We start from the raw sequence: 27387 nt of genomic DNA on the forward strand, positions 1-27387 counted from the left end.
AATGCATACAGAAAATGTGGTACATTTACACAAGTGAGTACTACTCAGCTATTAAAAACAATGAATTTATGAAATTCTTGGACAAATGGATGTATCTGGAGGATATCATCCTTAGTGAGGTAACCCAATCACTAAAGAAGTCATTAGATATACACTCACTAATAAGTGGACATTAGCCCAGAAACATAGAACACCCAAGATACAATTTTCAAAACAAGAAAATCAAGAAGAGGGAAGACCAACGGGTGGATACTTCATTCCTCCTTAGAATAGGGAACAAAATACCCATGAAAGGAGTACAGAGACTCCTTTCATGGTCAGGTTTGAAGCTAAGACGAAATGATGGACTATCCAGAGACCCGTGGATCCATCCCATAATCAGCCACCAAACCCAGACACTATTGCACATGCCAGAAAGATTTTGCTGAAGGGACCCTGGTATATCTGTCTGGTATGCAGCTATGCCAGTGCCTGGCAAATACAGAAGTGGATGCACACAGTCATAGATAAGATGGAACACAGCGCCCCCAATGGAGAAGCTAGAGAAAGCACCCAAGGAGCTTAAAGGGTGAAACAACAATATGAACTAACTACAACCCCCAGAGCTTTTGTCTCTAGCTGCATATGTAGCAGAAGATGGCCTAGTCGGCCATAACTGGGAAGAGAGGCCCCTTGATATTGCAAACTTTATATGCCCCAGTACAGGAGAATGCCAGGGCCAAGAAATGGGAGTGGGTGGTTAGGGGAGCAGGGCGTGGGGAGAGTATAGGGAACTTTCGGGATAGCATTTGAAATGTATATAAAGAAAATATCTAATAAAAAAATCGACATTTCTTCAAAGCTACCCAGGACTCTAGGACTCCTCCAAGAGTCTTGAAATTCCTATATAAGTGTATCATCTCCAAGACTTTGCTTTTCTAACTTTTGAAAAAGTTACTTCTAGAAAGTGTTAAAGATAAAATATAGGTAATAATCAGAAAATATACTCTAAATTATTAGCAAAAAATTCCAACATTTCAGGCAACTAGTTAGTAAAATGAAATTAGTTTCTAAAACTTATCAGTTGAGTAATTAATCTACTGTGTGGTTTCATCTGCTCCATTTGTCTGTGGGATTACATTTTAGTCCTTTAGAAACTGTCAGCCTTCCTGACAGTTTAGCCCAGTGGGAGAGAATTTCCAACACAGTGATTAGATTTTTATGCTAGTGGGTAATTTATAGTCAATTTTGAAGCATTTCTAGAGCAAGATTTTAAAATATAGAGGAAATCCTAGATGACTTTCTTACAATATGCTTGCTAATAGATTCATTTAAATATTAAACATAGAGATATTCAGGTATAATATGTTCTAAGCAAAGAATAACTATAAATTACCATGGCTTCTTGGATTTCTCTGTATAATTAACTGTCCTCTACTATAAGAAATTTCTCTCAAGCCATAAAACCTAGTCCAAGATAAGTAATATCAACTTTAATTTTGTTTTTACTTAATATTTTATGCATTCTGAAAATTACAGTTGTTAATCTCTTCTTACATATAAATATACATATACATATGCATATACATATACATATGCAATTGTTTCAAAGGGTGTTACAAGATGAAAACCAAACTTCACTGTCTCTGACTCCAGATATGAATTATAATTGCTAAAGATAACCACATATCTTACTTCATGTTCAGAAAGGGGACAATTGTTTATGTTTGTTAGTTTACAGAATGTGAGGAACAAGAAATAGCACACAGAATACTCTTAAACAGAAAACAGACCAGAATAAACCAGAGTTCTTGAAGCTTAAAAACAGAATAGTATATTAGATCACACCCTCTTCTGAGGTAATAAAATCCATTTTAAATTTTTTCTTTTGCCTAGACCTCCCTGATAAAATGGATGGTAGAACAATTCAATATTCCCATTATTAAACAGGAACCTGACATACTAATGGCATCCATGGACTTCTGCCTTCCAAAAGCAATTATAATTCTATATATATGTAATTATTTTATTTCATATACATGAATGTTTGACTGTATGTATGTATGTATGTATGTATGTATGTATGTATACCATGTGCATTGGAGGATTTGGAGACTGCAAGAGGAACTCAGATCCACTGGTATTTGAGTTTCAGATGGTTATGAACTTTCATGCGGGTGCTGGAAATGGAACCTGAATTCTCTACAAGAACAACAATGCTCTTAGCTGTTGAACCATCTCTCTGGCCAGAAGCAGTTTTAATTCTCTATCTGAAATGTAATACTAAAACTGAGATTTGGATTGCAATTACTTTTGAAGCCTCAGTGGTCTCTTGATGCAATACTAAGCAGAAATTGAGTTGAAAAGACCCTGAGAAGACCATCTTACGAACAGTGAAACAAGAGATGCGTAGTTTCTGTTCAGTCAGGTCCTGTTGTCTACAAAACGGAGATTATAAATTTCATTGTGTTGACTTGTGTTCATATCTCCCATCTGGCAGCACACTGGTATGTCTGGGGGCACAGAGTGGGGGGTATGTACAGATAAAACCTGGGGCCACCAATTCACTTACTTACCTAAATTGTGGAGGACTGTGAGCACCAATTTGCACTTGTTCTCTGGCAGCTTCTGGTCTATAGGAATTGCACCTTACCTAAAAGATAGAGACACCCCAGTAAATATGCTTCTACTCCAACTATATAGTTTCTAGTTTCTTAACTCATCCAAGGTGTACTGAAGAACAATTTTGGGATTCGTACAGAGCAAGAAGTTTGAGTGAATCAGATAAAACATTGAGCAACAGCAATATCTATTATTCAAGTCCCCAGAGCAGCAAGTTTTTTCAATGTGAATTACACAATTTGAGTAAATAGAGAAGGTTTCCAAGCAAATGATTTAAATCAAGAGAATTACATGTGCCCAAAAATTAGTGAATGTATTCATCTTATTAATTTAGTGTTTTAAATAACCTTTATCAGATTTAACTATATTCATCTCAATGAAAAGATAAATAAAGCATGTCATGGTTTAGTACAATCAGGAGGCTTACTGACTGTAGATGCTCCTGGGTGTCTTTCTTCCCTCATCCTGGTCGGGACTTGGGAAAGGAATACATGTATCTATTTCCTTTGAAATTAGACATGACTCACTTGTTCTGACCAATAAACTAAGAAGTTATATATTCTGCTTCCCAATAGAAGTTTGAGAAACCTTGTCATCAATTTTAATAGTTTTAGGAGCAATGTAAGATGTTACATTAAGAGTCAATGGGGTTGAGTAGATGACTCAATCTGCAATACACCTGATACAAGTATGAGGATATGAATTCAGATCCCTAAAACCCACATTAAAAAGCTGGGCATGATGGCATGTACCCGTGTCCCAAGAGCTGGGGACAGAGCATAGGGGTGGTGGTAGAGAAAAGCTGAGTTCATTGGCAAGACAGCCTAACCAAATTGATGATTTTTAGATTCAGTGAAAGGCCATTTATCAAAAAATAAAGATGATGAGCAATAAAGGAAAGACATTTGACATCAGCTTCTGTCCTCTGTGCACACATGCATATATCCACACTAACATGTACACACATCAACATAAACATACACTCACAACAAATAAAAAGTACTGTTTGGTGTCCATGAAAGTGAAATAATGAAATACTCCAAATAAAATACTGTCAAGATGAAATACTTCAAAACCCAATTCTTTCAGTAAAAACTATGGTCAGAGCCTCCCTAATGACATATGCTGAACATGGAGCAAAAGCAAGAAATATACTCCTGTATTATTTGCTTCTGAGTATTAACCTACTTAATACTCATTTGAAATAGTTCTTGAAACATAATGTAAGCTTAAAATATGAATACCTCTAGGATAGATGAATATATAGGAAAGCATTTGAAATTGAAAGGGAAATTATAAATGATTGAAAGATGGGGAAAACTTTCAGCTTGGTTGAGCATCAGTGTGTAAGTGCCCAGAGAGAGAAAGGTCATGCCATATTTCTAGAGTACTGATCAGCAGTGTTATAACTATGTTTAAACATTGCTCTTGGACAGAAAAATAAAACATATTTTTGAAGGGTTTACCTGGCAGAAGTATATAGGAAAAAGAAGGAAGTAAAGGCTAATTGTTTTTAAAAGCTATTAACGTCTATTAAATAAGTATAAATAGGCATTGAAAGAACCAGAAGGATAAAAATACATGGAATATAGCATTGGAAATGTAAATGAGCTAAATACCTAATTAAAAAAATGGGGGAAAAAGTAAAAATAAAAATCTATACTATCTGGAAAAAAATACATGGAAAAATGCATGAGAAACAATTTTAGCAGGTCATAGCAACAGGTATAGGTATAGAGGACAAGAAAGCTAATAGCTTACTGCTATTTTGATAATGATAAATCATCTCTCACCATATTTATGAATATGATTTTAAAGATGTTTTAAGATTAAGATTCCTTAATTTTCTCAAAATCTAGCTCATAGTAGCATGTGGTGGTTTGAATAATGATGATTGACCCTCATAGACTCATGTGTTTGAATACTTGGTATAGGGAAATGGCACTATTAGGAGGCATGGCCTTGTTGGAGTAGGTATGTCCTTGTTGGAGGAAGTGTGTCACTAGAGGAGTGAGCTTTGAGAGCTCAGATGTTCAAGCCAAGTGTCATATATATTTTCTTTACATTGTTTATAACATTGCTTATGTTTCATAAGTTACTTAAGAGGTTTCTGAACATTAAGGTTGTTACTGTTTTCTAGTACATTTCCAGGATAGAAAATAATATGTACCATGTAAACAGAATTCCTCCAATGTACCAAGAGTAAAAATATCTTTGTTCTGTAAGATTGGGGGCTGCCTTAAAAGAAATTTCTCAATGGAGATTTAAAAAAACAGAATTATTCTTTTACTACTGAATTTCTTTGGTTTGACAAAAATGTTGTATTTAAAGATGAATACATGTGCATCTTCTCATGCTTCCTTTACCCCACCTCCCACCAGGTGAACAAAAGTCATTTGCCCTCCTCAGCAAGATAAAGGTTCTATTGCAGGTTTTTGTGCTGGTGGCATATTCTTTTCAGTGTTTACATGCCTGTAAAGTATACACACAGTTACTCAAATAACAATGTTATCTGTATACCAAAATCATATAATACATCATCTTTTAGGACATGTTTCTCTTCACAACAGACTGAAACTTAGTATGCCATTATGCACATTTCCTGTCGAGTAGATTTATTAATAAAATATATAGCTCTCTCTTTAAAAAAAAAAAAGACATCAAAAATTTAAATAACAACATTTCTCTCCATTAGTTTATTCCACTTACAAAGAGTTGTTATTTTGAACTAAAATGTAAATAGTGGGAACAGATAGGTCCTTGTATTTTGTCCTCTATATAAGAGCTCAGTAAACTTCTTCTGTAAAGATAGATTTGAACCTTTGAAAACCATAAGAGCCCTGTTTCAACTATTCAATTCTGCTATTTTAATACAAAACCAACCACAGATAACAGATAAGTGACGGAGTATAGCCTTTTTCCAATCAAAACATGATTACTTTTAAATAAAAAAAAATATATATGCCCTTATTTGGTCCTGTTTGCCCATTTTAACCAGGAAATACTATTTTGGGGGTGTGCTCTTTTAGATACTTATTCTTATATCTGACCCAATACTGACACAAGATTAAATGTTGGCTATAGTTAAAGTCATGCCAGTGAGTTTTTCCTCCAAACCTTTGATTAAAGGCACAAGTTAATGGCATACATTTTCCCCTGTGATGGTCTATCCTCAGTTTACTCACATGAGCATAACTCAGGAAGAAGAGCTGATTGTTGGTGAATGTGATGCCTGGTAGGAGGGGCTCTTCAACTCCCTGTCTTCTATCATTTATCCATTTCCTGTAAGCCTAGTGACAGAAGCAGAATAGGTGATCATCATCAATGAGAGCTTTTCTCTTTTCACAATCAACACAAAAGTATTAAACACATATTCCTGCCATGGGTATGATGCACTGTGTTGAGTTTTCCTTTAAGAAAACAAACACCTGGAAACAAAACCAAGTGCCACATCACCTAATGGTGAAGCAGGTAGATCTGCAGAAGAACTATACACCTTATCCTGCTAGCCAGGCATGGTGGTGCACATCTGTCATCCTAGCATTGGGAAGGCTGTGGCAAGAGCATTTCCATGAGCTTGAGGTCAACCTGAACTACAAAATGAGACTGTCTCAAAAAAAAAAATATCAAACTGACAAAAAAAAGAAACCTTACACTCTATAAATAGCAAAGCAACTGGGGCACAGTAATCAGATACTAAGAAGCTCTTTAATAGGTGTTCTTTCCATGCCAAAGAGGGACAAACAAATTTAACACCATGTACAACTGCTTTAGCAATAAATCTGGGTGGGGTTGACATATTATTTTTCTTGTTTTATCAACAAGAAAAGGTACTTTCCTTTTCATCATCATCTAATAAAATAAAATACATTTTAACTAGAATATAAAGAAAGATAACACTTAGAATCAACCTAGTTTTTAAAGTAAATATATTCAATTTTATGCAAATCTTTCTATGTTATTCCTGTGTTTGTTTCTTAGCTATACACTGAGAAATGATGGAAAGACACTTATGGACTCTCACTGGCCCAATATATGAGAATGAATAGCCTCTAGCCATAAGTTTGAAATATGAGGCTTTAAGATTAAATGATAAAGAAGGAAAAAGATAAATCTTTACTTCAAGAAAATTCACATAATTTTTAGCCCCAAGAAGAGTCCTGTGGCATTCTTTAATATGATTCTGAATATATTGTCTGAAAACTCTATTTTAAATATATAATTCTTAATAAGCATTATTATTTAGAATGACTTAATACTCCAAAAAAAGTGCAACTCTATCTATCAGAGTATTAACAGAGTTCATGTAGAAATATAAATGTATTTTAGTGAATTCAAAACATCATAGTTGTCAACACTGAGTTGGTGCTATACACGGAGCTGCACCTATGCAGGCTTTCATAAGTTTTAAAGCCCAGTAAATGTAATGGTAAGTACCCTAAAAGCTTCTCGCAGACCCCCATTATCAGCAATATTTTCTCCCAGGGTCCTCTTCCCTTTCACCTAAGAGAAAGAAAATAAGAATGTGTTTCACAGTCAACTACCATTCAGCAAAAGACATGTAAATATTACAGGAAGAAAACATCATATTTTAAAGAGAAAATTATATACAATAAATGAAACATGGATATGATGTGTTTTGAGATAGCAAACTAGCCCAAGCAAGATGTTTCTGAATGTGGCCATTTTTATCTTGCTACTCTGCATTACTTTCTCAGTCACCTCTTTATTCACACTAATTGAGTCAGCTTCAATAAAACATTAACAATATTCTCAATGGCTCTGGTTTAATGGAAGAAATAGAAATGTCAATATCCAGAGGACTATCTCTGATTGGCTCACATAATTTGAGGGTTTTTTTTTTCCTATTGTCTCTGTGTCTCTAAAAGTTTGCCATCCACATAGGAACAATATTTTAGAACCAACCATTATCATTTTACCTTCAGCTATTTCTATGAAACATTGAAAGGAAAGTTTTTCTCTTTGGGAAGAAAAATGAAAGAGACGTGGTACAGACTACAAGGTCAAGGTTTGAAATATGTATGACACCCAGCGAAGCATGGGGAGACATTCTTCTAAGCTTAAATGAGCTAGGATGGAAATAGTCTACATTTATACACGCGCAGCCAAAGCTAACCTGCCATTTGCTTTTGTCTAGACAGGATTTTCCACTTGTCAGTGACTGAAGGAAAAATCAAAAGAACCATATCTTGTGGCATATAGAAATTATACGAAATTCAAATCAGTATCTATAAATCAACTTTTATTAGATCACAGCCAAGCCCACTAACATACACAGTCTGTGTTCCTTTTTTGCTGCAAGAGCAGTTTAGTGTTTGCTATCTAGATTAAGGGTATGATAACCCTAGTACAGTAGGCAGAATTATGGCTTCTTAAAGACATCTACATCAAAATTCCCAGAAATTCAGGAATAAGTTACCTTGCAATGGCAAAAGTGACTTTTAAAATGTGATTAAGTTGAAGAACCTACCATACCATAATTATGAGTGTCCTTATAAAAGGAAAAGGAAGACCAGAGAATATCAGAGTGGTACAGTCGTCATTGTTGGCTTTTAAGAAGGAAGGGATCTTAGTTAATGTTCTATTGCTCTAACAAGATGCTATGACCACAGCAACTTTTATAAATGAAAGCATTTAATTGGGTACTCCCTTACAGATCAGAGGTGGGTTTTTTTCCATTATTGTCATAGTGGGACACATAGTGGCATGCAAACAAACATGGTGTTAGAGAGGTAGTTGAGAATTCTAGATCTGAATCAGTGGTTAGTGAGAAGAGAGCAGACATACTGGGCCTGACTTAAGCTTCTGAAAACTCAAAGTCCAAGCCCCAGTGACGCATGTCCTCCAACAAAGCCACTCCAACAACATCATACTTCTTAGTAGTGTAACTCCATATGAGCCTATGGGGGACGTTTTCATCCAAGGCACCACAGAAGGGATCATAAGCCAAGAAATGTTGATAGCCTCAGAAACAAAGAAAATGCAGGAGACAGACTCTTCCCAAGTATCCTCTACAAAGGAAGACATCCATTCTGGCATCTTTCTTTTAGGCTACAGAGACTTGAGTCACGCTTCTGACATATAGAATCTTGTGAAAATAAATTTGTGTTGTTTTAAGTAACTAAGTTCATAGTAATTTTCTATATCAGCAAGAGGAACCTAGTATACCCTATTCCCACGCCACAGATCCTACCAAAAACTTACTTTTAAGTTAGCCCAACTACTGATGTATAGAGCAATGCTAGCAAATAAAAATATATCTTAAGGAAACAAGATTCAGAGTGATCACCCAGAACCCCTATCACCCATTGCTTTATTCTCCTAAAGTTATCATTTTGGCTCTGCTTACACTCTTTTTCTACATCCCAGTGATATGAGGACTATTGTCAACACTTTTGTTTAAAAAACAAGCATTTGAAACTCAAAGCAGGCCATGGATTCAAAAGAGAAAGAAACTAAAAAACAGTTACATCATAAGCTTTTCCTCCTTCCAACCCTCCCCAAGTGTCCCCCTCTTGGTTCCCTCTCAAATTCTTGGCCCCTGTTTCTCTAATTGCCAATTCATAGAAAGCTACTTGTATGCATATGACTTCAGAGCCTCCCAGTGCTTTCCCTTCTCTACCAAGAATTTGCAACCACTTGAGCCTATGGAAGTAGCATAGGTCACCTTCCAGTGACTAACTGATGTGCTGGTAGAGCTGGCCAGCCCCTTATCCCTGAGCTGAACAACTTCTGGAGTGCATTCTTTAGAATCTTATTTAGTAACAAGAGTAACACTCAGTTACCCTCAGAGCCAAGGGCAGCCTTTTCATGAACTGTTTTCTCTGTGAATCACTCACTTAAGGAACCCCTTCTTGGATTTTGATTATAAGGAAGTTGCTCTAAGACAGAATGATTAAGAAAAATACATTTGTCGGGTATTCAAACCCAGGTAAACCTCTGTCGCTGGAGCTCTTGTTGTATAACACATGCTTTCTCAAGTCTCATTTATTTTTATTTTTATTTATATACATACATGCTTGAATCCATCTCCTTCCTTTTCATTCTAAACTTTACATCGAAATTACAGACTTCTGGAGTGGCCTCATCCCTCTAATGCCTCATACTTTGAGCCATTGCAGAAGAGCACAGGAGACCAGGCTTGACCACTATAGATGCACTGCCTGCTGACATTCTGCATCTGTGGTGACTCAACTAAGTTCTTCCCTAGTCACTGCAAAGAAAAATCAGGTGCAGAGGACAGACTCATACAAATGAAGCCTGGAAATAAAACCTGACCATTTATGTCTACAAAAGAATCACATACACATAAACACACATGCACACACATGTGTGCACATGCACACACATACACAGAGGCATTTACATTTAATCCCTTCTATGGGAATGAGACTGAAGCAGTTTCCTGATAATTAAATGAATTTATATTGAGACAGATATGCTCTTATGATCATTATCCCATTTTCAAAATTACATCTCAGTATCTGACACTTTGGGCAAACAAATAGATGCTGAAGAACATAATAAATATATATTTGATGATATAATCATATAAGTATGGATAAACATAAAATAAGTAAATGAGAGCATGCTACAGTCATGTATGAGTATGACTTGGAGTCATACAATTCTAAACTCTAAAACAGACTCTACAGTAAGTGAATTATATTAAATTCTACAAAAATAAAACTCACATTCATAAAGATTTAAATGTATAATATCAGAACAATTTAAAAAACTTTCCTGGGTGAAAAATAAGCATCTCCTGTGATGGTTTGAATGAACTTATATATTTGAATACTTGGTCCTCAGTTCATGGAACTGTTTAGGAATGATTGGGAAGTATGACTTTGTTGTAAGAGGTGTGTCATCAGGGGATGGACTTTGAAGTTTTAAAAGCCCATGCCATTCTCAGTTAACTTGAATCTCTCTCTCTGTCTCTCTCTCTCTCTCTCTCTCTCTCTCTGTCTCTCTGTCTCTCTGTCTCTCTCTGTCTCTCTCTCTGTCTCTCTCTCTCTGCCTCTCTCTCTCTCTCTGTCTGTCTCTCTCTGTCTCTCTCTGTCTGTCTCTCTCTGTCTCTCTCTCTCTGTGTCTGTCTCTCTCTGTCTGTCTCTCTCTCTCTCTCTCTCTCTCTCTCTCTCTCTCTCTCTCTCTCTGACTTATGGTTGTTATCTCAACATGTAAGCTCTCAACTATAGTTCCATCACCATTCCTGTCTATCTGCTGCCATGCTCCCCATCATGATAGCCATGGGCCGTAACTGTCTGAACTGTAATGCTCAAATTAAATGCCTTCTTTTTTATAAGTTGTCTTGGTTGTAATGTCTTATCAAAGCAAGAGAAAAGTAACTGAGTAATTTCCTATCCAATCTGAGTAGAGGAGACATCTTCATAGGCCAGAAAACAAAGACAAAGGTAATTTTAAGGAGATTAAGTACCTTGGAATTTTAAAAATGTTTTGATTTTGTGTGTTGAAAGATAGTACAAAAAAAGAAATCTTAAATGATGAGTAATACACTTGAGGGAGATACATATAAGGGGAACAACAGAAGTTTTAAAGCCCTTTTATTTTAGAGGCTCTCATAATTGGCAATAAAAGGTAAAGTTCCATAGATATATACATTTCCATCCATCACTGGTGAAAATACGAAATTTTATTCTAGTGACAATAGAAATGTATCCCACAGGAAAAAACATATGCATAAAAAGTGTTTATTACATCAGCCTTTCTAACTGAAAATTGTCCCCTTGGGTAAGAGGTTAGTTGACTAGGTTATGGTATTCACACCAGGAATTCTTAGGCCATCGCCAGAAGCAATTAACTAAAGCTGCATGTGTCTATCTTTACCTGAACACTGGAGAAAAGTGTATCAGGCTTATTAACACAGACTACGGGCAGGGAAGATAAGAGAGAAAAGGAAGGAGACAAAAATAAAGGCAAATAAGAAAGGGACAAAATTTTATATCCTCAGAATATGGATAAAATTGCATTTATCTTCCATGTAAGACTATATACATACGTATTATGACACAAAATGAACATTTCAATATACATTTCTTTTGTTCAAATTTTTAGAACTAAATGCTTGATTCTCAGATTCTTTGGTTCAAAATGATGAGATGGTATTTCAGTTAATAACACCTAATAATGGTTTGGGTGGAATTTTTTTCACAATGTGAAATGTAGGAGATTTTTAAGAATGTTGTGTTTATTTGTGCTAGGGGGATTTGTGATGTCACTAATGTGTAAGCCTGTGATTCTCCAAATTCAAAGTCTCCCACACTATCAGGCTAGGTAGTCTAAAGATTCAGAAGGTCTGGGAAAGAATCAAGAATTTGTATTTCTAACAAGTTGTCAGGGAAGGCAGATGTTGTGGATCCCAGAAGCATGCTTAGAAAACCAATGGATTAAAGCAAGCTAATGTCTAAATGAAGAAAAATGGCCCACAAGGCTTCCCCCACACACGCACACAGCCACAGCTGTACTCACATTTAAGCCGGCTTTCTTCCAATAATAGTTGCTATACTGGTTAATCATGCATTTTGTTTTTTCCTTAAACTTTTCTTCTGATTCCACAGACCACCACGGATCAAGGTTTCCATTTTTATCATATTTTCTACCTGACATAAAGGAAGGTTACAAGAAATCCATGTTACTTCATAAAAGCTGAAATCGTCATCTTTCCTTTTATGTACCTGGACATACTTTCCAAACTAGCCCTGACAGCACAGGATGCTGTCCCTGAGATTAGCTCCCACAACATCTCCAGTGTAATGGATTAATTTAATTGTAAAAATCAGGGGAAGGAAGCAAAGAATTGAGGGAGTTCTTCCCTTGAAATGAACAAAGGACATTTTAAAAATGAGATTCACCAGTCTTCTCCAATCTTGGCTTCCTTTTTTTCATCTCCTCTGACCTGAAAAGTTCTCTGGCAAGCAAAATTAGTTTCCTTCGTCCAAAAAGCAGAGGTAACTGAAGAGCCACCACCAGTGAAATTCCAAATAATCCATAGGAACAGCCCTAGTGAGTCATCCAAACCATAGGACCACAGAACCTGACTCAGCCCTATAGCAACCTGCTTCCTCTAAGTTGCCAGGAGCCAAGAGACGCATAAGCCCTCTGTTATGAATCATTCCACAGTCATCAGTGTGGATAGAAGACCCATCTGTCCTGCTTGGATGAGGAATGTTGCTCTAAAAAGAGAACTTGGAACAGGGATGGAAATCTCCAGAACGTAATGGGGGACGGTTTCTACATGGTCTCGCATTCTTCATCTTCTCTATACCCTCCAGAACAATGATTTGGGTATAAGTCTCCTATTTTCAAGGATACTACTAGAATCAAAGGCATGGTTTCAGTTTAATTACACAGAAAGTTCCCTACCTAAGTCTCCAAAGAAAAAGCTAGTAAGAAAAAAACATACATGCCAGGCCCTCTAAGCAAAAGTATTCATTGGAACAGTCCAAAGCTCTTCAGCAAGGCTGCTTGTTGTTAACACTACCCCCCAGAAGTGGAGTTACTGTCCTCCAACCACTAACACATCGGTCATCAGTTACTAGGCCTGTACTCATATGTGCAATACATTGTGCCACGCACTGTTCCTAGGATAAAATCACAACCATTAGATTCTATCCTGTGAGAGAGACCTAGAAGAAAGGTCCAGAACCAATCAAGCACCACATGCCTTTGTTTCTTAGTTAAGAATCTTCTCTTAGATAAACTAACTACTCAATGGCAAAAAGGCTAGCTTGAGAACTCTGGTGATTAAAAGTCAGTTACAGGAGCAAGAGATCAGAGGAGCAAGAGGTGGTGAGACAAAGAGGGGATTAAGGAAGTGTTAGTGAGACCTAAGAAGAATTATTCAGAAGAAAAGAAAGCCAATTTCTCTCTTAGCCCAGAATGGGCATCCAGAAAAGGATGTTGCAGATTACCTGGTCTTGCTAGGTTTTTAAGGCTGTCTATAAATCATTGTATTAGTCTGAATGCTATTTAAGAGCAAAAGGGAAAGAGGGAGAAAGGGAGACAGAGACAGAGACAGAGAGACTGTCCAGTCTCTGAAAATTAAGAAGAAAAAAAAACAAAATGATGATTTAAAATAACAACTCTTGGCCTAGTAAGATGAATCATCAGGTAAAGCCACTTACTACTATGTCTGGTGACTTGATTTCAATACTCTGAAGACACATGGGAAGGGGAAAACTAATCCTGCAAGTTATCCCTTGATCTACACACACACACACACACACACACACACTCACGTGCACACACACACAAAGTGTGCCATAAAAACTTTAAAAAAGGATAACTCCCAAAGGAGATACTTTTAGTTGTTAGTATCTCACCTTTCCCTTTTGCTTAAACACCACCAGGCTACAGAGCATATTTGTACTGTTATTAACTGTGAATATACGCCAATATAAAGAAAAACAGGAAAGAAGCACTTGAAATTATACAAAGCAATCAGGCAGCCAAGTTCCCAAGGCTAACTCCCTAATTAAGCAGCACATACAATCATCTCAGGGGCAGAGCTCACACCTCCAGGGAAAACATCCTAAGATGGCAAGGAGGAAAAAACAAAGAGGGAAAGCTACAATATAATTCCTGGAACTGCTGCAGCAGCCCCAGCAATACTGTTCTGAATGCAAAGAGGCTTTTATGGAAACTACAAAGTCTTTCTCTTTTCTTTTCCATTTTACCCTGATCACCAACTGGAATAGTTATTTATTGCAAGCTATCACAGCAAAACATGAGAAAAGTTTGCAATCAGCAATCATAATTTTTGGGATAATCTTCAATCTATGATGATGCCACTATGAAAAGATAATAACAACAATTAACACCATACAATCAACATTATTATAAAAAGGAACATCTTATAAAAGGAACTAGCACTTACCATTATTATCAAATCCATGTGTAAATTCATGGCCCACAATTACTCCTATAGCACCATAACTCAGGGATCTATGTCATAAATAAACAATTTGGGAAAATTATAGATATGAATCTGACAGCATAATCCTTTAATTTTTTAGTGAAAAACCAAGATTATAAACAGTTTTTAGTTATATTAACAAAAATATCTAACAATCACATACAAAAACGTATTAAAAATTCTTCTAAACATACCCTTCTAATCAAAACAAAGAAGTATAAATTCTAACATTGTCACAGTGACCTTATATGAGCTTTAGTGCCTTGCTCTGTGAAATAAGGGATGTGAAAGACAACATTTCTAAAGTCCTTTCCAGTCTCAAGACATCTGTGGTTTTATATCTGTTGCAGTGACATTTTGCATTTAAATACCTAAAGCCGGGCTTGAAAATATAAATAATATAAATATACTACTTATTTTTTTTCCTGAAAACTTGCTGCAAAGTCACTATAATCTTAGGAGTTAAATTGTTTTCTAAATGTAGTCATAAAAAACGGAATAGAGTGGAGCTTAAAAAGGATCTGTCTGTTTGGAAATTAGTCACGTTCCTCTGTTTCTGTGGCAGACAAGCTGACAACTGAATAGCAAAGACTGTGAAGCCTTAATCAGATTTTGGGCAAGTGTGATAGTATTTCTCTTCACTTCTGAGAAAGCACGTGGTAGATTATCCATAAGGCTAGCCACCACCAACACCACCTACCCTTAAGTACACATGTCCTCTCTTCTCCTATCAAGATGTGATCTATTTCCTTGTCCTTGATTCTGGTCTGGCCATGAGACTTGTAACCAATAGACTACACAGTATAAAGGGCTAAGGAGGCTTCTAGAACTAGACCTTAAGACACCGTGCACTTTTCGCCTGCAGCCTTTCTTTAAGTTAGTAATAATGTAAAGAAATTTGACAGCCTGGTTGAAGGGCAAGCGGCCTGATAAGGAAATGGAGAAACTCCAAAATGTAAGGAATTCTCGCTGAAGAAAGACCCTTCTGGGCCCCATCCATCAGAAGAGCAGGAAGGAGTGAAGGCATTCTAAATGGTCTAGCTCAGTGGGGCAAGCCCAAACCAAACTGTAGAGTTTGGGAGCCAGTAAATGACTGTTTGGCAGTAGTGATGGTTTAAATAGGTTTGGCTCCCATAGCTTCATGTGTTTGACTATCCTTAGACCATAGGTATGTGCCCTTGTTGGAATAAATGTGGCCTTGTTAGAGAAAGTATGCCACTGGGGTGAGCTCTGAGGTTTCCGAAGCTCAAGGTAGGCCCAGTAGCTTGCTCTCTCTTTTTCTGCTGCTTGCTAATCCAGATGTAGAATTCTCCGCTTCTTCTCCAGCACTAACTATGTAAGGTTTTGTGCTGCTATACATCTCACCATGATGATAATGGACTGAATCTCTGAACTGTAAGCCAGCCCCAATTAAATGTTGTCCTTTATAAGGGTTACCATGACCATGGTGTCTCTTCACAGCAATAAAACCCTAACTAAGACAGTGATGCTTTATTATACAGCATTGATAATTGGAGCAAAGTACAAAGAGAAAAGTTGAATAAACCAATGAGCTTTCCAGATGCATGTGTCTAGAATTTTCTCTCTAGCATAATCTCCATGAAGACAAAATCCTCATCTTATTTACTCACCACTAAATTCTCTGTTCCTAGTAAAACAATAAGAAAATTAACCGTGACTTAATTCATGATTAATTAGCCTTACCATGTCATGTAAGGGACACATGTGTCTGACATGGAAACTATTTAAGTCAGTTAACCTATAGGTAAAAATTATAAACAATTTAGAATCTTTATTGTAAGATTTGTAATTATGCTAAAAATATTTCACCGTTGGTCCCTGGCATACAACATCAAAGTCATTCAGCAAACAGAAAGGACAAAAGCTGGAAAGAACAGAATTTTTTGTAGTAACATGTTATTCCAGGACATAATGATCCTTAACATGTTAATTGTTTGTCTCCACTGTATCCACGGAAGTGCTGTTAAGATTTCATTTTTCCCCTTGGTGGCAATTCTTTCCTTTGTTATTTCTTTCCTGCAAGGTAATTTGCATTTGAAAAAATGTTTCCTACTGTTTTTCCATCATTACAAACCTTCATTAAAGAAGTAAGAGTAAAATTACACATTTCAATCATAGAGCTATCATAGCCTATGTGGGACAAACTTGTAATTTCACGCGGTGCTAATTTTTTGCAGCAGTAGCTAGCACTGTGTGACCTGCAACATTTTGATTTCCCAGATTTCTCAATCTTCCACACACCCTCAGTCACTGCTATTAACTGGGTAAATTTAAGGGATGGGCAATGGGAACATATAGAAAGTACTGTGCGATAAATGTCCCTTAAGAAGGACTGCTCCAACAAAATTTTTATTTGCAAAGCATGATAGGGAATTCCAAAATATTGAATCATTGTAAATCTCAATTCTCAGTCACAAAAAATGACAATCCTTTGGACAAGAGACAAAGAAAAAGCTATTTTGTATGGCTAAACCTTAGAAGGATGACGTTTTATAGTATTACTTTGATATCCTCTATATTTCCAATGCAAATTATTTAAATTAGCATGCCATAAAAAATCAACTTATGTGTCTCTTAGAATGCAACTGGATGGGCAGAAACTGGGGGGCTTCCTGCATTATAAATCGAGTTCTCCAAAAAGGAAAGGAGCAGGGTTACTTTACTACCTCTTCAGTCTCTCCTTACTTATCATCTGAGGCCTTTAACACCTACACAAGATTTGTTGTCAATTGCAAAACAATTACACTACTGTCTGGATTCACTGTGACCTCAGGTTGCTATCAAGTAGGGGGTACCTTACTCCTGTATCAGAAAATCATTAAAGAGAGAGAGAGAGAGAGAGAGAGAGAGAGAGAGAGAGACCTCTGAGATGACAGTAGTTATAAAATCCTGCTCAATTTTCTACCAGATACTTGGGAGGCAGAGATGATAAGATAAAAAGTTAGAAGCCAATCTGGGAAACTTAGTAGCATCTTATTTTAAAAACAGATTTTAAGCTGGAGCATAGGAACACACACCTGTAATCCTGGCAGTGCATTTGAGAGACTGATAGAAGTATGAGACCTGTCTGGGCTATAGAGTGAGCCTACTGTTTAAAAAACAACAACAACAACAAAACAAACAAACAGTAAGGCATTCAAAACGTACTAAGAGATCTGCTTTTCTTTCTAATGATAAGTTCACTTGTCTAATGCGACCCATTATGTCTTAGCACAGTTCCAAATGAAAAGTTTCTTCCATGAATTTATCTAAAATTTAACTGATTTCAAAAGCCTATTGGTCCAGTAAATTTGCTAGCTGAACACTTGCTGACTTCCCTAAACAGAGAAAACCATTCTGTCACTTAATTTTCCTTCCAAAAGACAAAACACAGCATATCTGTAATCATTTAAGGAGGAAAGACAAGAAATTCCTAAGTTCAAGGTCAGCCTTACTTATATAAAAATTCCCAGATCAGCAATTTTGAGGCCACCAAAAAAAATTAGCAAACCGCACCTCTAAATGTTGCCAAGTTCTTTTTTTATTATTTATTTTATCTGCATGAGTATTTTGCCTGAATGTATGTCTGTGTACTATGTGTGTACCTGGTACCCATGGCGGGTATTGGATCCTTGGGATCTAGAGTTACAGATGGTCGTGAGCATCATGTGGTGTTAAGAATTGAACCCAGATCCTCTGGAAAAACAACCAAGTGTTCTGAACGGCTAAGTCATCTTATGAGCCCTCTTTCATGTTCTTGTTTTTCAATCATGAACTAGAGAACAGCATTTCCCACAGAAACATAGAAAGAAGAGCCATCAAGCCTTGATGATAAACAAAGCCAAATAAGTTCCTTCTAGAACTTGAGGAATGAAGATAATGAAATCGAAGAGAGGATAGCAACAGTTTTGTGGAACACTTTTAGAATGTGTTGTTTAAAGTTATTTACATTGCTGACCATTTCCCTTGAAAATGATTTGGCTTGTCTCAGTCCTCAAAACTAGACCCAACACTCACATGTAGGCCACATGCTGACCAGCCTGAGCAAAAAGATACCTATTCCTTTGGTTCTGGTGGCTTTCTATCAATTAAGACAAAATAGATGACTGTCTGGGAATACAGCTCACTGAAGTAACTCCTACCATTTCTATAGTCCAGTACAAAGTAGTCAAACAATGCGTAACCTCTATTCATTGAAGCGATATATTAATAGAAAACAGATGGCTCACTCAAGTACCAACTATGTCTCAGCATACGTTAATACTAACAGACACTAAGAATAATTCTTAAGTTTCTCATTTTTATGTTTTTATAAAAATCCCACATCAATGGACCAAATAAACAAATCACCAAATTAATAATTTCCAAACATAAGCAGACCATTTCCAAGTCTTCAGTTATACTTATATAACAATAGAAAACTCAATTAAATTGTCTATGATAAGCAGAATCAAAGAATACTAGGATTTTTTTCAGATTGAAGAGCCCTTACAGAATTACTTAAACTTTTAATTTTATGAGCTAAGTGTGCATGTTTCTAATCTTAATTATGGAAAAAAAACAGAATCCAAATTCCTGAATACTGAAGAAAGCTACTCAGCTAAGGACCAGGATGTTACTAATGAATTTGATTAGATACAAACCTAAGATTTTGCATTTGCACTAACAATAGTTTTTCTCTGTAGTTGCTTCTATTGATGCCTGCCTATGTTCTCTCAGCAGTGAGCATGTCTCAGTGCACTGATCACATTGCTTCTGAGGCCCAACTTAAAACTATCTGCCTAGGGAGTTTCTCCAGTGATGAGAAATTATTTCACATAGGCTGGCCAGTAAAGCACTGAAGGAATGTAACCTGGAGGATAAATAATCCTTATCTTGAAATATGTCCTATAGTTCTCCAGCAAGACTGATTTCCAGTTGCCCATGATATCATGTTAGCTTTGTGGCACACATATGACTTCCCCAAGATTCCAGATGCTAATTCCTGGAACCTGTGAATGTGTTATGTTATATGGCAAAAAGGAATTAAGGTTGCAGATGGAATTAAAGTTGCTAACCAGGTGACCTTAAAAGAGAGCAATTACCCTGATTTAACTGGGTGGGCCAAAAGTAACCACAAGTGTCTTTAAAACAAAAGAGACAAAAGATGAGCTGTCAAAGGAGATGCTATTCTGACATTTTTAAGATGGGAAAAGAAGGCCATGGAAAAAGTAATGTAGGCTTGTCTAAAAGTCAGAAAAGCTAAGGACGTAATTTATTCCCTAGAACTTCAAAAACTGGATCACACAAAGATAGCCTAGCATGTTTGGATAGTTTTAGTGGTAATTCTTTTCATTTATCTATCTGTACTGGCTAGTTTTGTGTCAACTTGACACAGCTGGAGTTATCATAGAGAAAGAAGCTTCAGTTGAAGAAATGCCTCCATGAGATCCAACTGTAAGGCATTTTCTCAATTAGTGATCAAGGGGGAAAGGCCCCTTGTGGGTGGGACCATCTCTGGGCTGGTAGTCTTGGGTTCTATAAGAGAGCAGGCTGAGCAAGCCAGGTGAGGCAAGCTAGTAAGGAACATCCCTCCATGGCCTCTGCATCAGCTCCTGCTTCCTGACCTGCTTGAGTTCCAGTCCTGACTTCCTTGGTGATGAACAGCAGCATGGAAGTGTAAGCCGAATAAACCCTTTCCTCCCCAACTTGCTTCTTGGTCATGATGTTTGTGCAGGAATAGAAACCCCGACTAAGACACTATCTATCTATCTATCTATCTATCTATCTATCTATCTATCTATGCCAGCCAGAGAAATCTAATAGAACACAACGTATCATTTTCCTTCCTGCTCTGCTCCACCGCCTCATTCTCTGCTGAGGTTTCCAGGTACCACATTCCAAAGGAACTACTTATATCCTTATGACAAGAACGGCTTCTGAGGAGCCCAGTCAAAACACAATCATATATTTCTCTGATTTTTATCTGTATGAGATATTATCTAATTTAACCTACATAATCATATAGAAGTTCTCACATATCCAAATGTAAATACAAGTGACAACTCCTAAAATCATAACTAAATTTGCCATACATTAATGGACCACAGCCACCAAGAAAAAAGCATATAAAGAAATAATAGTGTTGTTGACAATGAATATTATGAGAAACTCCACTATATATAGAAATTATGAGTTATATTTATCTACAATCTGTTTGTAAACAGCTGCCCCTAAGTCCAGACCTGTCAATTTTGACCTATGGTATAGTTATGTGGTTATATTTTTAATGACACTTTTAATTATATCACTTCATAAACTTCAACATTTTTGTTCTAAATTCCTCCTTTGACATTCAAAACCCTCCAATATTAAACTAAAATTTTATGACTTCTCTTTGTATATTTCTTGATCAGCGAACCTACCCTCTGTCATTCCATAAAGCATAAATGTGTAAAAAATATAAAATTCTGTATAGAAACCAGTTTTGCCATCTAGTCAAATACTCTGATGACAAAGATCACAAAACAAATACCTACTGAAAACTACAAAGACCTATAATGCTTTCTTTCTGCTGAGTAACCATTAACTTGAAGTTGACTGTTTAAGAAACAGAAGTGGATGCTCACAGTCAGCTAATGGATGGATCACAGGGCTCCCAATGGAGGAGCTAGAGAAAGTACCCAAGGAGCTAAAGGGATCTGCAACCCTATAGGTGGAACAACATTATGAACTAACCAGTACCCCGGAGCTCTTGACTCTAGCTGCATATGTATCAAAAGATGGCCTAGTCGGCCATCACTGCAAAGAGAGGCCCATTGGACACACAAACTTTATATGCCCCAGTACAGGGGAACGCCAGGGCCAAAAAGGGGGAGTGGGTGGGTAGGGGAGTGGGGGTGGGTGGGTATGGGGGACTTTTGGTATAGCATTGGAAATGTAAATGAGCTAAATACCTAATAAAAAATGGAAAAAAAAAGAAACTGCCATGAGTCTCAGAAGAGTCATTGGATTTGAATTTTTAAACACTACTGAGACTGTGAACTACTATGGGGACTTTTGAAGTTTGACTAAATGCATTTTGCATCATACTACAGCTACAACCCTGTGGGGGCCAGGGAGTCAAATTCGGTGGTTTGGATGAAAATGCCCCCCATAAGCTCAGAGAGAGTGGCACTATTAAAAGGTGTTGCCTTGTTGAAGTAAGCATTGCCTTGTTGGAGGAAGCATGTCACTGGGGGTGGGCTTTGAGGTTTCAGATTCTCAAGCAAGGCCCAGTGTCACTCTCTTCCTGCTGTCTGCTGACCTGAAATGTAGCACTCTCTCAGCTACCTCTCCAGCACCAGGTCTGCCTGTGTACTGCCATGCTTCCCACCATGATGGCAATGGATTAAACCTCTGAACTCTAAGCCAGCCCCAGTTAAATGTTTTCACTTATAAGAGATGCTGTGGTCACAGTATCACTTTATACCACTTAGAACTTTAACTGAGATAGGCTAGATATTCTGTCCTTGGCCGCAGTGACAAGTTCTTCTCTGCTAACTTGTCAAGGTCAGGTTTATTTTCTGATTTACTCACCGAGGGTATTCTGTTCCCCAAAAGAAAGGCTTCTGCAGCTCTCCAGCAGGAAATCCTGAGAGGATGGCAAGCAAACAAAAAATAGTAAGAATATGGAGATGATCAATATCCAGACTCTGGTTCCAACTATAGCCCAAATTGTCTAGATGCTCATCCAAACTACAAATGCAGTTGTAGATCCAAGTTATCTCCAAGAGATCTATCTAAAGGTAATATTAATTCACCTGAGTTTGAAATAAGAACATGGAATCATTTCAAGGATGTACAGATATACTATTGGCAGAGTCCAGTACTGTCATATGCCCTGGAAACTGCAGGATAGCCAGCAGGTTCCTGGATGCACATAGGTATCAGTTTCTTAGGTATCCACTGTTGCAGGCACATATGCCATATATAAAGAATGGTTATGCATCTGATACTGTTATTGCATTGTATTTCTTTGTAATAGAATCTTTGAACTTGTATTTTATACATGGGTTCAAAGAAGGTCATGAAGCATGTGTGTGAAAAGAAGAGGTGCATACAATGTGCATGACAGTTGTTCCTAGGTGCCCTTTTGCTCACCCAGCACTTATCCTGCCCAAGGAGTAAAGAAATACAGCTGTTCACACATAGAGTAGTCTAACAAGATACAGCTCAACTATCATAGTTTCATGTTACTCTAACCTCAACAGTTCTAGACCTGGACAGCTCCAAGAGATCATGTTTTCCCTGTTGACTAGGATTTGCTTAGATTACTAAAAGAAGTTAATAGTATTCTAAGAAATAGAATGATTCAAGTTCTCTGTTTTCATTTTCCCTTCATTCTTCCATGTATTTTCCAATCTTTCAAACGGAAATTGGTAACATACAACAAAAGGGAAATGAGGGAAATCTATCATTTCTTTACCTTCCAGTCTCTCCTTATTCATCACTAAGGGAAAGGTGAAGACTGTTGGTTAGATAGGTGATTAAGAAGTAAAAGGCTGAGGATACAGCTCAACAGTAGAGGACTTGCATATAGTCTTTGGGGGCCAGCACTAACACCACCAAAAAAGAAGTAAAATTAGTAGTAGTAGTAGTAGTAGTAGTAGTAACAGCAGTAAGTATAAAAATAGCTAAATTAGTTCTGTGCCGCATTTCTACATTGCTGGTGAGAAAAATCTACATCTAGTGCAACTGTGTAGTACATGCTACAAAATACAAAGTGTGCCATTTTGGAAATTCCATAAATAAATTAAAGCATTCTTATTCACTTTTGAGACTTGCATTGTTGTTGCATAAAAAGACAGAAGGAAAAACTCATGCAGTGACATAAAATTTTAGTTTTCCAAAGAACAGCAGTAAATAGCAGACAAAAATCACTGTTGGTGAGTCAAAAATGAAGGCGATGTTTTCCACGTTAGCATTTGTGATGGCATTTGTTCTGCTTCCTGCATGGAAGGCCTTGCATCTTCATTTTACACTGAACCATACAAATTAGTTAGCAGATCTTGGATATAGGTGAATGCAAGAAACACTTGGCTGTGCTCTTCCATGTCACCACTAAATTTTGTACCCTGTGCTGATCCTGGGAGTTGTGATTAATAGTCATTACAGCTGGGAATTCAAAGCAACAGGAGACAGAATGGGAGAGGGAGAAAGGGAAAGAGGGAAAGAAGCCTTCTGTACTGTCCTTGTCTGCCTGAGAGCAGCTGCTCTAGGCCCCATGAGACTGAATGTTCTTTTATGAATTAAAATGTTCCTCTACTCTCTGCTCAACTTTCTATCTCCCCCTCCATTCCAGGGCACGTTGAGGGGAAATGAAGCCAAGAAAGTACGTCTTGAATTTAGAGATGAAGTACTTTTTTCATAAGACTCTCATATTCTATGTCTTTTATTACTAATATCAGAGTTTGAGATTTCAAGGTACAAAAACCTAATTGAAAAACAGAGATGGATCCAGTTAACGCTTCTCTCTTCCTGCTGCTTTCAGATAAAGAAAAACGCAACTAATGTGATTGAAATTCAAGGCACGATGTTACTTTAATCTTCATAATTTCTACATTTCCTTAAACATCTTTGGCATCTTTACATTGATAGTTCATCCCTTTTTTGGTGATTTGATTTTAGTAAGTCATTCTCATTTAGATATATATGCAAATATGTATTGCATATAAATGCAAATCACAGTGTTTATATGAAAATCCTATTTCACACAATAAATCACCCCAAAGCAATGATATTTTCTAATAAGAACAATGATCATAAGCCAATGTGATTTAATTATTCATTCATTATGGCTTCCCTGCCTGGTGATGTGCCCAGCTGGAAGCAGTTATGTCCACTGCCAAACTTGTCACAGAAAACATCTTACACCTGCATAAGCTTCCACTGCTGCAGCTTTTGCTGTTTTTAGGGGCCCCAGACTCCAGTGCTGAAGTCATCGCATCACCCTGATCAGCTATATCTTCTCAGCTTGTCAGGGCCTTGAAACCCAATAGTGATAAACTGAAGAATCTGATGCCCTTAGGCATGTTTTGCTGAAGTGAATGGATTAACAGTGTAAGCTGCATTTTTAGAGATGTCAACTAGCAAGAGTGATAGATGGAAATCCCAACAAGGTCAATTCAATATCTTATCTCATAAAGTGGATAAGTTGTATTAGCAAAGGTGGAAGTGAGAAATAAATAAATGGGAAGGGAATTCATTCTGTCTCCCTTTTCAATAGGTATCTGTTATGTTTTCTCACCAACTCATTTTATTTCAATGTTTCCCCACTGCAGAATCACTCATTGCTTGTTCCAGACTTTTTTTTAATGTGTTTGTCTAATCTTTTTTTTATTACGTATTTTTCTCAATTACATTTCCAATGCTATCCCAAAAGTCCCCCACACCCCCCCCCCACTCCTCTACCCACCCATTCCCATTTTTTGGCCCTGGCATTCCCCTGTACTGGGGCATATAAAGTTTGCCTGTCCAACGGGCATCTCTTTCCATTGATGGCCGACTAGGCCATCTTTTGATACATATGCAGCTAGAGTCAAGAGCTCCGGGGTACTGGTTAGTTCATAATGTTGGACCTACAGGGTTGCAGATCTCTTTAGCTCCTTGGATACTTTCTCTAGCTCCTCCATTTGGGGCCCTGTGATCCATCCAATAGTTGACTGTGAGCATCCACTTCTGTGTTTGCTAGGCCCCGGCCTAGTCTCACAAGAGACAGCTATATCTCGGTCCTTGCAACAAACGCTGGCTAGTGTATGCAATGGTGTCATCGTTTGGAGGCTAATTATGGGATGGATCCCTGGACATGGCAGTCTCTAGATGGTCCATCCTTTTGTCTCAGCTCCAGACTTTTAAAGCTTTGTTTTTTAATCAGTATATTTATGGGAAGCATTCCTCACTGTGTGTGTGTGTGTGTGTGTGTGTGTAAGAGAGAGAGAGGAGAGGTGGGGAGGGCATTTTAACTATTGAGTTGGCAAAAATTAATGATTTTTATAAGAAGTATGGTTGGAGGGTAAGTTACTGCAAGCATGTTTTAAAGGACTAAATTTCTGGGTGATGATATGAGAAAATTCCTAAGAGGTAAGAAACTGAGTAGAAAGATGACATTTGGTGCAGTTCATAGAGTTCCCCTGCAATATATGTGAGGATATATGCATGCATGTACAATACAATTCAATTCTACACTAACACACTGTGCTCTTTAAAAGGAAAGACAAGTTTCTTCTAACACAACAGGTAGAGAGGGGAAACTCTGGGACAAAGCTCCAGTTTTGAATTTTTGCTTATGCACACCCCCATTGATGAGCAAAGCAGAAACCACCTATACTGAGCCACATGTGAGTACATACCTTGCCCATATGCATACCCCTCAGCACGGTCCACTTCTTTGAATCACTTTGTGCTTTACAAGTCACACCTACCACATCTTACCACATCTGACATCAAAACTACCAACTTCAGTATCTCTCCTCCTACCACCACACAGTAACTTATAAGGAGCAACTCCCCAGACAACAAATGCCACAGCAAATATCAGTTCTTTTCAAGGGAAAGTGTCATTTTTACCATTGTGTTTGTGCAGTTGCCCACTTTAAAACATAAAAACTGTGCTAAATTTTGATTAGGCCCCCACCTTTTGTTTTTAAATGTGTCAATGATAAGTTTTCTCATTTATTTTTATTTTTAAATAAAATAAAAATATGTGTGGGGGTAGTTATGTGTGTATATGTGCAGGTGTCCTTGGAGGCCAGAGACATTGAACCCACCTGGAGCTGGAGTTTCAAGTAGTTGTAACCACTGAGCCATCTCTCCAGCCTGCAATCATAGCTTTTTGATTGCTGTATGCCACCCTCATTTTTCTGTAAACTCTGTGGCTTTTATTACATAATTTTGTATACTTACAAAATTATGACAGGAACGTCATGGTATAGCCGGATGCACACATGCCAGTTGTTCTTAACTATCATGATTAAGCATCAGATCTTGTTTAACTAGTTTGCCAACTAGTTACTACTTAACTTGGAATAGGTCTTCAAATGTCCATCTCTATGATTGCATGTGTTAGTCCAGGCACCACACTACGAGAAATACTGCCCAAGATGTTGTCCAAGCACACTCTGAAGTTCAGTGCTACACTGTGTATAATTAAGACCACACAATAAAGACTGCTATGTTGCAAATGAAAAAGTAAAGGACCAGCTTTAAAATTCGAGCATGGAAATAATTTTCTATGACAGAAAGAGCTTTGAACATTAATGGTTTACATTTTGATTAGCCAAAAGAGCTTTGAACATTAATGGTATACATTTTGATTAGCCAAAAGAGCTTTGAACATTAATGGTTTACATTTTGATTAACCAAAGGTAATCAAATTTTTCACTAAAGTTAGCTGTTTTGGAAGTGTGTGTTTTACTGAAAATTCTTCTAAAAGCTATCAAATAACAGTTAACAAAGCTTATATAGTGTTGTTTTGCTCTTGTATTGTTAATACTAACAAAGCCCATTCCTATTTCAAGCAAAAAAAATAAGCCTTGTAGTTAAAAATTTCAATGACTACGACAGTAGAAAAATAAAATATTGGCATCTCTATGCTGTAATCACTTCATTGTTTACTGTAATAATTTTTCTTTTTCTAATTTGTACCCTGGAAAGCCACAGAGACCTGATTTTAGTTTTCTACCTGGGTCAACATTTCATTTTGACTGAGCTTTCTCATTATAACTCTCCTATCAGTGAATACTGACTAACTTAATTGGAGCTCACAGAAATGCTGGACATAGAATGCAAACAGCTCCTATTTCTAGCCTCAT

General features: G+C 37.2%; 1 protein-coding gene across 1 annotated transcript in view; it reads right to left on the minus strand.

Annotated features, from left to right (window-relative positions):
• The window catches only part of Phex (phosphate regulating endopeptidase homolog, X-linked), a 253212-nt gene that overhangs the window by 9616 nt on the left and 216209 nt on the right, over positions 1–27387 (minus strand). Inside the window, exons 16-21 of the mRNA NM_011077.2 lie at positions 22115–22169; positions 14519–14586; positions 12112–12242; positions 7039–7104; positions 5787–5891; positions 2556–2632 (exon numbers count right to left, since the gene is read on the minus strand). Of these exons, the coding sequence (NP_035207.1) occupies positions 2556–2632; positions 5787–5891; positions 7039–7104; positions 12112–12242; positions 14519–14586; positions 22115–22169 (502 nt within the window). The remainder of the gene's footprint in view (positions 1–2555; positions 2633–5786; positions 5892–7038; positions 7105–12111; positions 12243–14518; positions 14587–22114; positions 22170–27387) is intronic.

Source organism: Mus musculus, chromosome X, assembly GCF_000001635.26.
Source record: "Mus musculus strain C57BL/6J chromosome X, GRCm38.p6 C57BL/6J".
In the NCBI taxonomy this organism is placed as follows: domain Eukaryota; kingdom Metazoa; phylum Chordata; class Mammalia; order Rodentia; family Muridae; genus Mus; species Mus musculus.